Genomic DNA, 14,713 nt, shown 5'->3' with positions numbered 1-14,713 from the left:
GGATAACATATCATCTGTAACTCCAATAGACTAATTGTGATGGTCATGGAGTTCCTTTGGATAGTCCAAATCCACTTCCAAAATGTAGCCTTCTTGAGCATTATCAAGGACCTGAGTCACATCAGTAAAGTCTTCAGTATGGACCCATTCAAACACAGAAACTGGCAGAAATTGCGACATAGCCCATCCATACAAATTGTTGGCATCTAAGTACAGGTTATGGTTGTTAGGCTGTTCAGGATTGTAACTAGTGACATTGGGGTGGTTGGCTTTAGCATACCGATGACTGATCATATATATACCACCTCTCAAGCCTTGCTCCACAAAGAGATGTTGGTCAATATCTGTCAGTAATTCTAGTTGGACTCCTGTCATTTTAAGGGCAGTAAGCCAGGCAAGACCGGGATAGGTGTAGAAATGGGCGGGGTCTAAACAATAGGCATCCAAACAGAGGTTTCTAAAATTTTCAAAAACATCTGCTAGAGCTAACACATCTGTCAAGACATAGAGGTCATGCTAGTGCCCGAGGTTTTGAAGGCCAAAGGTGTCCCATACTGCTTGTGCATGGTTATAATCTTCTATAGAGACATCCTCTCCAGAAAGAGAGCTATAGAATGCTTCTTTAGGGGGTAAAGTGGTCTCTGAAAATCTCTGTTTAGAATCAAAGTATTCATAAGGGTAAACTTGTTTTCTCAAGAGCAAAGGTAGTCTCTCTGGATCAAACTGTTGAGCCATGTGACTGAAGTTAGCAGGTCCTTCCTTGGCAAGGTTTTTCACTAACGTCTCCAGGGGGGAATTCATAAACTGATAGGAGTCAATGAAATCCACACACCCTAGGGAGATTTTATCCATGTTGTTGGGAATACAATTGATCTCTTTGTCTTGGATTTTCCCGATGGCCTGCATGATGAGATGGCTATCATAACCCTGAAGGTTATGGAACACCACGGGAATCCTTCCCGTAAATTTGTAATGCTGGTTACAAACACTATGGGCAGCTCCCTGAAATTTTCCCGTCACGTGGCAGTGGTCTCGAAGGTTTTTGACAGATGTGGCAATGGGTAGCTTTCTTGAAGTTCTGCCAATCACATCCAGTCATGTGAAGAGGCTCTCCTTGCTTAAATTTCTGAACTATGTCCTCCTGTTCTTGGATCATATAGTCTACAAATTTTTTTGCTGCATCTAGACCTCTGTGAATAACAGGTGGTTTGCAATGGTCAGGTGTGAGACCCACTACTTTGTAAGCAAAACCACATGCAAGATGCTTGGTTAGCTTTTCAGAGGACGATAAGTTTGGATCTTCAGCACAGCTGGAGATGCTGACCTGGAGGGACTCAAAGTCAGCAAAAAGAATGTAGGGTGCCTTCAGTTGTTTCTTCACATGTTGTAATTGATAGGATAGCCATTTGTCTTCCTCTTTTGGAAGTTCAATTCGCTGGGGTCCGTTGGTTTGGCAATAGGGAATATGCTCCAGAAGTAATTTCTCTTTGGTAAATCCGTGGAGACAATATGAGCAGTAATGCTTTTTTCCATTGTATTTTGTTCTGCCTGCTAAGAGACGACTCATGTCTTTTATCCAGCAGTAATGGGTCTTCTTCCCTTTAGATATCAGAAGTAGGTTGACATGTCTCTCAAATTGTTGCTTGGTGATGTGGATGGGGTACACCTGTCTTTTGTCATAGCCAAACACGTTGATAGAAATCTGGTTTTGAGACTCAAATTTGGTAATATCCCGTAGTTTAACTGGAAAGTTGATACCTTTGAAATTCAAGTCCCAAACATATGGTTTGTACTTGGCTATGCGTTCAGCATGATTCTGTACATTGTGTAAGGCAGCCAGAATCGACCACAGGAGGCATTGTGTATCTCTGTTCTTCACATTGACAGTGGCATATTTAGACCTCAGTTTGATAGGGAGAGGAATGTAGCTGGATCCTCTCAAGAGACGATATTTAGCTGTATTGATGGTCAGATCCAAGACCTTATCCACAGTCCAGTTGCTACCCTCTCTCGATGAAGGAGGTATATATCTTCTTAATAGACTCCCTCATCCCCTCCTCAAGATCTTCCCACTTGAGAGCTGTCTGACACTTGCCTCTAAAGAGAGGCTCAGCTGTGTCAATCATATCACCTCGTCTCCGGGTCATCTTGACTTAATAGCCCCTTTCTCTGTGATGGCTTTCTTCAAGATGGAGTTTACTTCTTCAAAATGAGACCTTAAAAATTGCATGGGGTCGTATTTTGCCACACCTTCTCCGGGAATGGTATATACTTACATGGTGCCCTTCAATGCTTTTTGTCTACAAGGATTATCTTGTTGGTGCTGCTCATCATCAACAGCCCCACCCCCTATCTGCACATGCTTAGCAGGTGGGTATATTGATTTCATATGTCGCTGCCAGTTGTCCTTTCTGGTGAAGTTTAGCTTGCACTGATTGCAGTTATACTCCTGAGGTCTATGGCTGGTGCGCTTTTGTCTATTTAAACTTCCGCTATGGGCGAATGTTTTGTCACAGATCTGACAGGAGTACATCTTGTTTGGTGCCATGATATCTAAAATAAATAGAAATAGTATATGAAGTGATATTTTATTTATCATAACAATTAAATATTTTTATCATAATAACTCCTGATCATCCGGTCATCAACATGAATAATATTAGAGGCTGCAAGATTAAATCACTAAACTATATAACAATAGAATTTTTCCATATATTTAATAACATACCAATATGTGTATAATCATTATAGCAACTGTATTAAATCATATACATCTAACAAAATACTTAATACTCAAAACCAATGACCAACATATTTATTTTATATCAGACGAGTGCAGATGTCAACATAGATAACCATTTGACTATAATTCTATGAGTCATAAATAATAATGATATATTCTGTGATTTTATTAATAAATAATATACTTATATTTTGAAAGCCTTAATGAGTGAGCATTCCTTTAGGTTATGGTCTCTTATTAACATATCTATAGCAACATTGATGTTGTCATCAAATGTTTCAGCACTTCATACGAAACACTGACATGTCGATCACGTCCTATAATAGCACCCTTACACACCTAGAGCTGGGTTTGATGTGTCTATTCAAAGATGCATAGCGAACATTGAAGGCCAGGTTCTGCATCTTAGAACGGGGCTACTCTACCATTTCCATGACTGACATGTCTCGAGGTGTCCTAGACTGACCTCCATATGAGTTATATAATTACACCTCCATTAATAACTCATACAGTCGAGCACACAGCCAGCAGTCGGTTTCTAGGATGGTGTTAACATGCATAAGTTTTCTTTAAAGTAACTTTCAACTTAAAACTAGTTTCCTGCACAGGACAGACCTTTATCAGACTCTATACTCAGGCTATAAGAAATCTGCTCGGTCCTTTTACTATTTGAATGAGAAAGATGACTGGACTGGACTGATATAGAAGATTTAACGTGCGCTTTCCGACTATAGCGTATTTCGCACACGGAGAGAAAGGTGAGCTATGTGTTCCCTTATATAGTAATTGTTGGACGAGTTCATTTCAACCAACCTATAGATAAAATACACTGTGTATAGATAAAATACATGACTGCCTATGGCAATACAATATAAGGGGTAGCAGGTTGTGCCTAGCTCCTGGCTAACGCTATGTTTGGGAATGACTAGACTATGAATTACCCCTCTATTGTGGACTCGCCTACTCTCGATGACGAGTTGTGGCTATTGTAGACTGATGGGCGAGTTTAATTCAAATAGCTTATACATAATATACATTACTGCCTATGGTGAGTCAATGTGAGGGGTAGCTGGCTATGTTTAACCCATCGCTAACGCTGTGTTGAGAATGAATGGGTAATGAATCACCCCTCGTTGTGGACTCGCTGATTCATTCAGGTTAGAACGTGTCCCAACAGGTCACAACAGGTTTTACTACACTTCGTCGCCTTGTTGTATAACCATATTGGATAAGTGTATGCGACTTATTTGAATAGATTTCATATATATATATATTTATATATATATATTCAATCTGTTGAGGGTATTTACATCAGTCCTAAAACAACGTATGAATCTGTAAGTAGTTAACTTTTGTCCCTATACATACACTGGTTGACTCAAAATTTAGCTCCGATTGCACAATACCTTGAAATGTTCGAATCTCACTGTTGAACTGCTAGGTCAACATGTAGATATTCATTGTGTATTTAGAGGTCGTTTTTATTTTTTATTTTTTGCTTCATGCAGTGTTTGTAACGCTAGATTACGGTGAGAGATTTGTCACGCTTGTAAAAATACATAGTCGCTCGGATGTAGCCCGAGGGGTGACCTAGATCAGAGAGAGAGAGGTGTTTCCCTGTTGAGTGACGTCATGGGATTTTCCCGAGCCTCGCTAAAGAGGCTCGGTTTTGCCGTTCGTTTAACATGGGGCCGACTGTCTTCAAACGCAGCTTACCCCTACTAATATGCTGCTTCCAAGATGCATCTTCAATCGTGTATTCTATGAATAAGTGCTCGTCGAGTTTTTCTTTGGTGGTTATGCTTTACAATTTTCAGAGAAAACACACTTGATTTACGACCGACTCCGTGGCCTAGAGGTAGAGCGTCCGCCCGGAGAGCGGAAGGTCCGGGGTTCGATCCCCGGCTGTGTCATACCAAAAGACGGTAAAAGATGGTATCTGTCTGGCGCTGGGTATTAAGGGCTAAAACATGAGTTGTCGGGTCGGTATAATGTGTCTGAGTGGGGGTATCATGTTAAACTTCGGCATGGTATCTCAGTGGGCTAGCACTATTCGAAATCAGTCCGGACTAGTACAAGCAGCCACATACACGCACACATACACACACACACGTGCATGCATGTCGCTATATATACTGAACCAAATTAAAAACTTCACAATCCTAAAATTGTAACATTTTGACCAGTTATCATTGTGTGCCCTTATTGTGTATTTAAACAGTAATGGCCACGTATTGTCTTTAGATAACACCCGTTTTTGTGCAGGTGATTCGATCAAAATCATGTGCTCAGCACTGTAGTGGAAAAGTGTTTTTTCACGTGCAACTGGTCACGTGGCCATTATACCGCACGTGTTTTCAGCCATACTTTTAAGCAGTCATTAACCAAAAGAGAAAAACACAAGAAAACAAAAGTCTTTACGGCCATTTGTCATGCCACGCCTTAATAGCATCGAACACGTCTGGGATGCTCTTGGCAGAAGTCTGCGCACGCTCAAGAACCAACCACAGAATTTGCAAGATCTTGGCACCATTTTGCAGCAACAATGGCGTCGTCTTCCCAATCATGTATTCACAAGCATCACAAGGTCCATGCGGAGGCGTTGTGTGGCAGTTGTCAACGCACATGGTGGCCATACACGCTACAGAACTTGTGTGCAATTAGATTCTCGTGCTTTGGACTTATGATTTAAACTGTTGATGTTATTACCAAATACCGTAGGTGCTTGGAACAAATTATGGTTACCACCGTTAATTAAAATCCTTCTTTGGACATTAATGATTAAAAATTACCTTCTCTGATACATTTGTATATCATATATGGGATTACTTTAAGAAAAAATTTTTATTTGACTCAGTATCAGTGAAATAATCTTGGACGCGACTTCAAACCCAATTTCACCTCACTTGATTTCCATGGTTAGAATAGAGTTTTCATGACTGGACATACATCATATATACTTTCACCGACGAGTATTGATTTATTTGATACCAAAATACGCTTTGGAGATATTCATTTTCTAAAAGGACTGAGTTAGTAATCACTAAATAAGCGTTGTCTAAATGCATTTGTATATTTGGCTGCGCAGAAGTTTGCTTTAGAATAATCAATCAAGCAAATGAACAAAGTCAACAATGAAACTAGGATCGGAGATCGTCCATCCGCTCGCTTCTCAAAGGAGACAAATTTTCTTAACAACAATTCAAAGTTAGAGAAATGAAATTTTACACACTGTATTAGTGGTCTTAAATGAGTTATGACCCTTGCTCCGTGCATTTCAACTTGGTCCATACTGCGTGAAATGGTGACCGATTTTCTACAAAAATTACATGAATGAGTGAGTTGGGTTTTACGCCGCTTTTAACAGTATTCCAGTTATATCACGGCGTGTCAGCTTAATGTGGGAGGAAAGCCCGAAGTGATGCAGGTCTCAGACGTTTAACACCTCGGTGAAACCCACGAGCACGGGTATGGTGCTGACAAACCTAGAAACATCATCGGAGCGAACCGGGATTCGAACCCACAATCATAGGTTTCTGGCGTGCCCAAGGGACGCAACTCTGCACAGCGAATCGCGGCGCCCAAGAGGGCATGCTTATATAAGAGATACTTGTCAAGACTGATTTCGAAAATTGTATGTATACAATTACATGATAGTTGAACTGAAATACAAATTCTAACTGACAAACAAAGAAAATAATTTAGCTGGGGTAAGACTATTCGGTATCACGGCAGTCATAACTTGTTTGAACACATAACGCTTAGTCGACTGCGAGTTCAACTCCAAGCATGGTTGTAGCCACCTATCACTGTGGGGAGCTTTGTCTGGTGGCAGTGATAGTATAAGAGAGCTCCGCGAACGGGATGACGATGCGTGTGCGAAATGCGCTAGAAGTCGGAAAGCGCACGTAAAATCTCCAGTGTAAGTAAGTAAGTAAGGGATGACGATGTGAGGAGCTTGATGCTTTCAGAGTTTGAGAATACACAGTTACGGCCCTCGATCCATGTTAGTAAAGAGTATAGTGTCTACGATAGGGATACATTTTCAAAGAAACTAATGAGGTTAGCTTATCTAATTGATACTTATTAAGACTGAAAGTTTTTTTCCAGAAAAGGGGCCTTTTGTGTGTATACATTTTCACATTTAATATTTTATTCTGATGACACTCCAGCGACCCATGTGACTATCCGTTCTTAAGGCTTGATAGGACTCTTTCTTTATAGTTTATATTCACTATTTTATGAACAAACAAAATTCTAATGTTCCAAATGGCGGGTGATGGTGATAACGCTGTTTCTTGTTAATTCTAAATTTGTTGGCTCTGTTACCATGGTAACAATCAAAATCTGTTTATTTCTCAGTAGTGAACATGTAATGTAGTCCATTTGCGAATGTCTATTGTCCGTTCTAGGAAAAGAAGAGGAGAAACGAAGGGAAGAAGAGGAGGAGGAAGCAGAGAGGAAAAATAAGGCAGCGTCAAAATTTAGCGTTCAGATAGGTACTGGCGTATTGATAGCGTCACGATCACGAAAAGGACTTCTCATTTAATACATCAGAATGTATATGTAATATCTGCTGGACTCCTGCGATTTGAACCTGGTCACTATATGTGGTGTTGTTTATAACTTTATTAAAATTAACATAGTTCCTCGAATAGTGTGTATATAGAAACAATATACAGGCTGAAGCTACTCCTTCTGATAATGAATATGCATCTACCGAGTACATAGTTACAAAATATGATTTTTATAACATGTTTATCAGAATGTTTCTACATTTCAGGCTCAGTAAAGGATGAAGATGTGAACGGTATCGGCAAGGCATTGCTGAGTCTCAAATCCTATTACCAGGTACATTGCTATATCTTACTCCATGATGAATGTGTCTTTTCAATTTGACCAGCTCGGCAATTGTTTTTCTCAACATATGTCATGCATAGACTTCAAACCCGATACAGCTCCCATATAACACTGGAGACATTATAAGACACTGAAGGTCGACGTTACATTCTTCAAGTTTTTCCTCATTTTCCAAACAACAGCTTATCTTTGCGAAGAATGTCATCGATTAACTCAAGCTTTTGTCGATATACCTATCTGACATCAACACAATATTTGAGGCTTAGAACTTATCAATCAACACACAATTTCAATTGTTTTGTGCATTTCAGACATAAACAGTTACATATTTCTGAGAGGTCCTTATAATGATGACATATAGCAAAACCCTTTAAAAATGGCAAATTTCTGGTAGTCCTTAGGATATCTTAACTATTGGGCAGTGTGGCAAGAACTATAGGACTAGTGTCAATTTCTACCGCTGGTATAGTCAAACATTCCTCGACATATTTTGCTAAATACATAAGAATATGACAGGAATTGTTGCCTACTAGTTTCTTGTAGGAGTAGAATGTTGGATTGTCATAGCAGTAAACTGGTATATACCTGTTTCTTATTGTAGTATAGATAGGGCAGACAAACGAAACATATATGACATTTTCACTTCATTAAGATTACAAACTTTACAAAACACACTGAGATTCATCAACACCCTCGCTCGCCCCACAGTTGTTTGAATAGGCAACTCGTCTAATTTCCATAAGCATAAAAACCTGACTCTGTCTCTTATATTCATTACGTAATACCCAGTATTTAACATTGTTTTGACTTGTACATAATTCCGTCACATGGTAGCTGAATTCATTTTATCAGTAAGAATCTATATGTTACGCTCACGTAAACGATTCTTGAATATTGCCAAGAAGAGATTAAAATCACCAATGTTCTGGGATAGCCATACATCACCAAAACCGACACTGAAGAGTAAATAAATGCTAGTATCTAACGTCCCCTGCCCATGTTTTCACACCAGCTTCATCCAAGCCTTTTAATTAAAATATAACACCGATATAGTGTGAACCCCGTATCTGAAGATGCAACCAATTTGGAAGGCCTTAAATGTACCCTGTGCTAGTTTTGTGGCTTGCCGGGAGTATTTGCATTGCATTCTAGAAAGAATAAATGAAACGTATGTATTCATGTGTCTTCGGTGAAAGTGGATTCTTTTCATGCAGTTCTTCCATGTGCTTAAGACCCGTGAAGATCCGGGGTAGAAAAGGTCTTCAGCAACCCATGTTTGCCGTTAAAGGCGACTATACTTGTCGTGAGAGGCGAATAACGGGATCAGGTGGTCAGGCTCGCTGACTTGGTTGGTGCTTGTCATCGTATCCCAATTGCGAGGATCGATGCTCATGATGTCAATCAAAGGATTGTCTGGTTCGGACTCGATTATTTACAGGCCGCCGTCATATAGCTGGATTACTGCTGAGTGCGGCGTTAAACCACAAACAAACAAAATATAAAATGAAAGTATTCGTGTTTCTTCAGTGAAAGTGGAATCTTTTCATGTAATTCTTTCGCGTGGTCAAGGAGAGTGAACTACTGCTCTCTGTGTACCAATCCTCGTGTACATTTGTTTCAGATTGCTGCACAACGTCTCTGTGACGTCATCCCCATGATCATTCAGCTGCACGTGTTCAAGGAACAGGTGGAGGATATGCGAACCCAGCTGATGGACATTGCTTCTGATGAAAAGACCATGGACCACATCGAGGAAGATGCAGACATGGCCTATCAGAGGAGGGAATGCAAGTCACGTCACGAGAGACTCCAGCTGGCGGAGGAAGAACTTGACAAAATCTAATCTTCATTAATTTTTATCCATGCTCTGTCTCTGCTTGCTTCAGTCACCAACCATCGTTGTCCTGACAACCCATCTGTAATTTCTTTAATGCATTGACATATGTTAATGATGTATTGGGAATCGTGCGATGGATTTTTATATTTAAACGGATAAAGCTCCTCCATGGCAGGAATCGAGTGAGTGAGTATGGTTTTACGCCGCTTTTACCAATATTCCAGCAATATCACGGCGGGGCACACCACAAATGGGCTTCACACATTGTACCCATGTCGGGAATAGAACCCGGGTCTTTGGCGTGACGAGCAAACGCTTTATCCAGTAGGCTACCCGACCGCCCCTGGCAGGAAACGAAGCCATTTTGGTTTTTGAATGGACGAATGTATCATGTCGTACTACTTTTCATTTTCTAAATGCGTTTTAGCTTATATTACTTGGTTTATGGATTTCTACAAATCAGGAATGTCATGAAAATATTCAGTCTAAGGTTTCGTTTATTATCGCGGAGCCTGATAATCAATCAAACGCGACAATACTCGCAAATAATTTCCCTGCCTTATCCGATCCCTGAAGATTCCGGGGTAGAATAGGTCTTCAGCAACCCATGCTTGCCGTAAAATGTGACTATGCTTGTCGTTAAAAGGCGACTAACGGAATCGGGTGGTCAGGCTTGCTGACTTGGTTAATGCATGTCATCGATCCCAATTGCTTTGTTCGATGCTCATGAAAATCATTGGATTGTCTGGTTCAGGCTCGAATTTTTACAGACCGCCGTTAATGGCTGGAATATTGCTGAGCGTGGCGTTAAACAATTTAACAAACCAACCAGCACTGCCTTATCCAAAGTAGTAATACATGTTCAGTGACGCGTAATCCAGGCTCTTAACATCACATCGACCAATTACATGATATAGCATCACCGGCACTCAAAGCAGTGCATATCACAGGGAGACTAAAGGGATCGGGTGGTTAGGCTCGCTGACTTGGTTGATACATGTCATCGATCCCAATTGCGTGGATCGATGCTCAAGTTGGTAGACTAACGGGATCGGGTGGTCAGACTCGCCATCTTGGTTGATACTTGTCTTCGTATCCGAATTGCGTAGATCGATGATCATGATGTCAATCACTGGATTGTCTGGTCCAGACTGGATTATTTACAGACCGCCTTCATATAGCTGGAATATTGCTGAGTGAGGCGTTAAACAACAAACAGACAAACCAAAGCATATCACATGTGAGTATAAAATCAAATGGGCTTATGTCATGGCCTGTTTGTCCGTAATCCGTCATAAACAACTTCTCCTAAGAAACCACTCTACCAATGAACCTGCGACCTCACATGCTTGTTATCTCCAATGATAACATTCCGATTGTTCAAGAGGTTTAAATCCCATTTTCAAAATGGCCTCCAAGGCATGCTTGTTCCGACTAAGCTTGTTGTAAGAGACGACTGACCGGTTCGGGTGGTCAGGCACGCTGACTTGGTAAATGCATGTAATCGTATCCCATTTGCGTACACCATTGCTCATGAAGTCAATCACTGAATTCTCTGGTCCAGACCGCCGTCGTATGGCTGTGTGCGGCGTTAAACAAGCAACAAACAAATCCAACCAATGATGACACCCCAATTACTTCAGCACGTTCGAATCCAATCTGCTATAGTGGAACTCTATTTGTGGATATTTCTCAACCATTGTTCAATGATTTACGTAGGGCTTCACTCTCACATTCAGGTGACGCACCGTGATATAATTGGAATACTGTTCAAAGCGGTGTTACACACATTACACTCACTCACTAACTGGTATAAAAATTTTACATTTAAATGTTCCCAATTTTGTTGATGAATATTTTAAATTATGACCTTTTTTGACCATGCTCTTAAAATTCACCCAAGAGGAATGTTTGGCTCTGTAACTTCCTCTCCCTTACAATTGCCGGCATGTGGGAGCTAGACTTGGGCAAGTAGTTTTCAGATACGTCATAATTTGTTCAAGTCATAATATAATACCCGTGAAGATTCAGGGATAGAATAGGTCTTCAGCAACCCATGCTTGCCGTTAAAGGTGACTATGCTTGTCGTAAAAGGCGACTAACGGGATCGGGTGGTCAGGTTCGCTGACTTGGTTGATGCATGTCATCGATCCCAATTGCTTGAATCGATGCTCATGATATTAATCACTGGATAGTCTAGTCCAGACTCGATTATTCACAGACCGCCGTCATCCCAGATAGCAGTCAGACGTTGGGCCAAATCAAAATTACGCCTGTTTTATTCTTCAATACCTCCCAGGCAGCCTAAAATGTTGTACCAATCTAGTTGAGACATCAGGTAACAAGCAATACATCCTGCCAGCTGAATTCACTTTGAATTCTATCCATTAAACAGCAAGTCAATGAAATGCTCTCTCTCTTGGCAGGGTACCCCTGTACTGTTTGATGTAAGGCCAAGAAAACAGTCAAAATGTTTTTAAATTACATGTACAAGTAGGTTGTATAAATTATTTATTTAATTATTTATTTAATTATTTATTGCCAAAGCAACTTTCAAGGATATGTGCAAATTGTTCACAAATGTTTCAATGTCATTAAAAGATAGTTTTCCCAAGAATTTGCAAACAAAAAACCATCAGACAATAAGCCCTTCACAAAGTCCCACATTATAATGTGAAACATTTAAATTGTTCTTGGCCATACTCCATACATTCTGCATGAGGGCAAGACTGAGACCAGCAAAATAGTCTATGCATCTTGATCCATTTCCTTGATATCCATTTAAGCTATGATTATGATAGCATCACAATGACCTATTTCTTAAGTGACAAATCAGAACTTGGGCCGATGGCTGAGGAGCCTTTTCAGTCCTAAAATGTAGGGTTATTAGAACTAAACACGGGATGATCAACTGTATCAAAATATTTCCAAATCATTCAAATGCAATTTAAAGATTAATATTTTACCCAGAAGTTGCAAAAGCCATGAGATAATATGTCCCATAAAATGAAGTAATCTTAACAGCCGGGTTTCAGATGTCCTATCAAAAGAAAAATCCTATTGCCATTACTTTGTGTCCAGCAAAATCACTGTACAGCATTCAGAACAGGTTCAAGACCAGCAAAGGCACTACAGTATTCCATTATCTCCCATTACATCAAAATACGGTGAACATTACAGCAAAATAAAGCACAATAGAAAACTCTGGTTGAGGAGATATTTATTCGTTGTATTCAATTGTCCTCGTCTGAGGAGTCACCAACTCTTGTTTCCCTTGAGTCTCCACCTGTGCTGCTGAAAAAGAAATGTAATAAACAATTAACATGACCACACACAACATTCCATGAAAGTTATATGGTAAAAAGGTATGATGCTTTCCAAAGTAGCCACCCCATACACCAGAAAGGTAGGGCTGGCTAAAATGACTAATAATTGATGGGAAGAAATATTAACAATTATCGATATGAAAATTGTGTCATCAATAATATCTTACACAAACTATTGTGATGAAATAATTTCAAGCAGATTTGGTCTTGAACATTGCCGAAGACGGCAAGTAACTGATTTTGTTATATCTTAATCATAATATAAATGTCCACAAAGTAATCCATGCAAAAATGTGTCACCACTAACCTATGACTTGAAACATGTTGTGGTGCCTCTGAGCTTTTCGCATATTTGCTCAAAATTACTTCTGATATTCATCGGTAATAGATTGTTATTCAGTGAAAGAATATTGATCTTTTCGATTTATATCGATAGCCAGCCCTACTGAAAGGTAAAATACATCATGTTCTGCGTGTATTGCCAAAAAAGTGTTCACCCCTTATCCTGGTATATTTAACTTTCATGACAACTGGCAGCCATTTAATAATGTTATGTAAAACAACAAAATCTTTATTTGCTCATAAATCGCCACGAAACAAGGCAAACCGAAGCCAGTTCTCTCTGGTTATAAAAGTGTCCATTTTATATCTTGACTTTTGTTTGTAATCTATTGTTTTACATTTATTCAAGAAAATTATGTCAACATAACATTTGTGTGATCAAATAGCAGGCGACAGGAAGCCTCAATGGTGACTGGTCAAACTGTTTCATATACATACTAGTAAATATATGGCAATAACACTCAGCTATACCAAAGTACTATACTAATGGTTATTCTTATTTTCAATATATATAGCAAAATCTGCAACAAATGGAACCCGACATTGGAATATATATTAAATCAGACATACTTTTCTTCTGAAAATCGCAAAAAAAAATGCTGCTATGTTCTTCTTATTTGGTATTTTTAACTGAATCACCAGAAGATCTGGGAGAAAGTGCACAGTTGATTGCTATTTCTGTCTTAGTTTACAAGAAAATGCACATGGAAATCTTAGTCCTTACCAGCAGACCAGGATTTCATGAGCATCGATCATTCAGTGGTGGGTCAGTAACTTTGGAGAGGTGCCAGTAACTTTTAAAAAAAGGAGAAAGCCCTGGTGACTTGAAACAAATGTGTTGTTTGATTGAATCATACAGAGGACAGAGGGTCATACTGTACATACTTTTCTTCTGGGATCTTGCTTGTACGTCCACCGCCCCTGTCCCTACTGTATTTTAGCCAAAGCTTTACTCGATTTTCGCTCTCTGCCTCGGTGATGCCCAATTTTTTAGAAGCAGCTGAGAAAATATGATTTCATTATAGCTAAAAACAAAAGAAGGTTTGAATAGATTTTGCTAAGTTCATCCAAAACAACACATTTTTTCTAGAGAATAATAATGTTTCTTCAAATACCTTTCTTAAAATACCTTAACATTTCAGGCACAAAACATATGTCAAGGTTTCCATACCGAATCTTTCTATTAGTCTTGGATAAACAAGTTTGGAAATGCTTCTTTTATACAAATAATTGGTTTTCATGTCACAGCATACAGAAATATCACAAGATGTGGTGCTATGTTGAAAAATATGACTTATCAGTGTAAAAACCTTTGTTAATATTACCATGTTTCTTAATTACATATATCTTTATGAATTCTACCTTTAATGGCACGGCACAGGGCAAGTTCTGAGAAGGCATGTTTTGCCCCCCTTCCCTTCCAATTATAACTACAGGCCAAACTGTTCTGAATGACAGTTGTCATCATCCGCCTGATGATATCTGCATTGATACCACCAATTGAGCAAAGATGGTTTATCTGGAAAAATAACAGTTTGAGTATGTTACATATTCAACAGATCTTCCAATATCTACTTTCAGCAAATCAAAATGCAAATGCATTTA

The 14,713-nt window shown here is 39.4% G+C and overlaps 1 protein-coding gene across 1 annotated transcript in view; it reads left to right on the top strand.

Moving 5' to 3' along the window:
* Nucleotides 1-13,412, top strand: part of LOC139472726 (interferon-induced GTP-binding protein Mx-like) — a 36,859-nt gene extending 23,447 nt beyond the window's left edge. The window contains exons 12-14 of the mRNA XM_071255175.1: nt 7,156-7,242; nt 7,527-7,594; nt 9,225-13,412. Of these exons, the coding sequence (XP_071111276.1) occupies nt 7,156-7,242; nt 7,527-7,594; nt 9,225-9,446 (377 nt within the window). The 3' untranslated portion in view covers nt 9,447-13,412. The remainder of the gene's footprint in view (nt 1-7,155; nt 7,243-7,526; nt 7,595-9,224) is intronic.
* Nucleotides 13,413-14,713: the final 1,301 nt, after the last annotated feature.

The sequence above is a fragment of the Haliotis cracherodii genome, unplaced genomic scaffold (assembly GCF_022045235.1).
Source record: "Haliotis cracherodii isolate W230 unplaced genomic scaffold, xgHalCrac1.p SCAF_25, whole genome shotgun sequence".
Taxonomy (NCBI): Eukaryota; Metazoa; Mollusca; class Gastropoda; order Lepetellida; family Haliotidae; genus Haliotis; species Haliotis cracherodii.
This window is presented reverse-complemented; position numbering and strand designations above follow the sequence as displayed.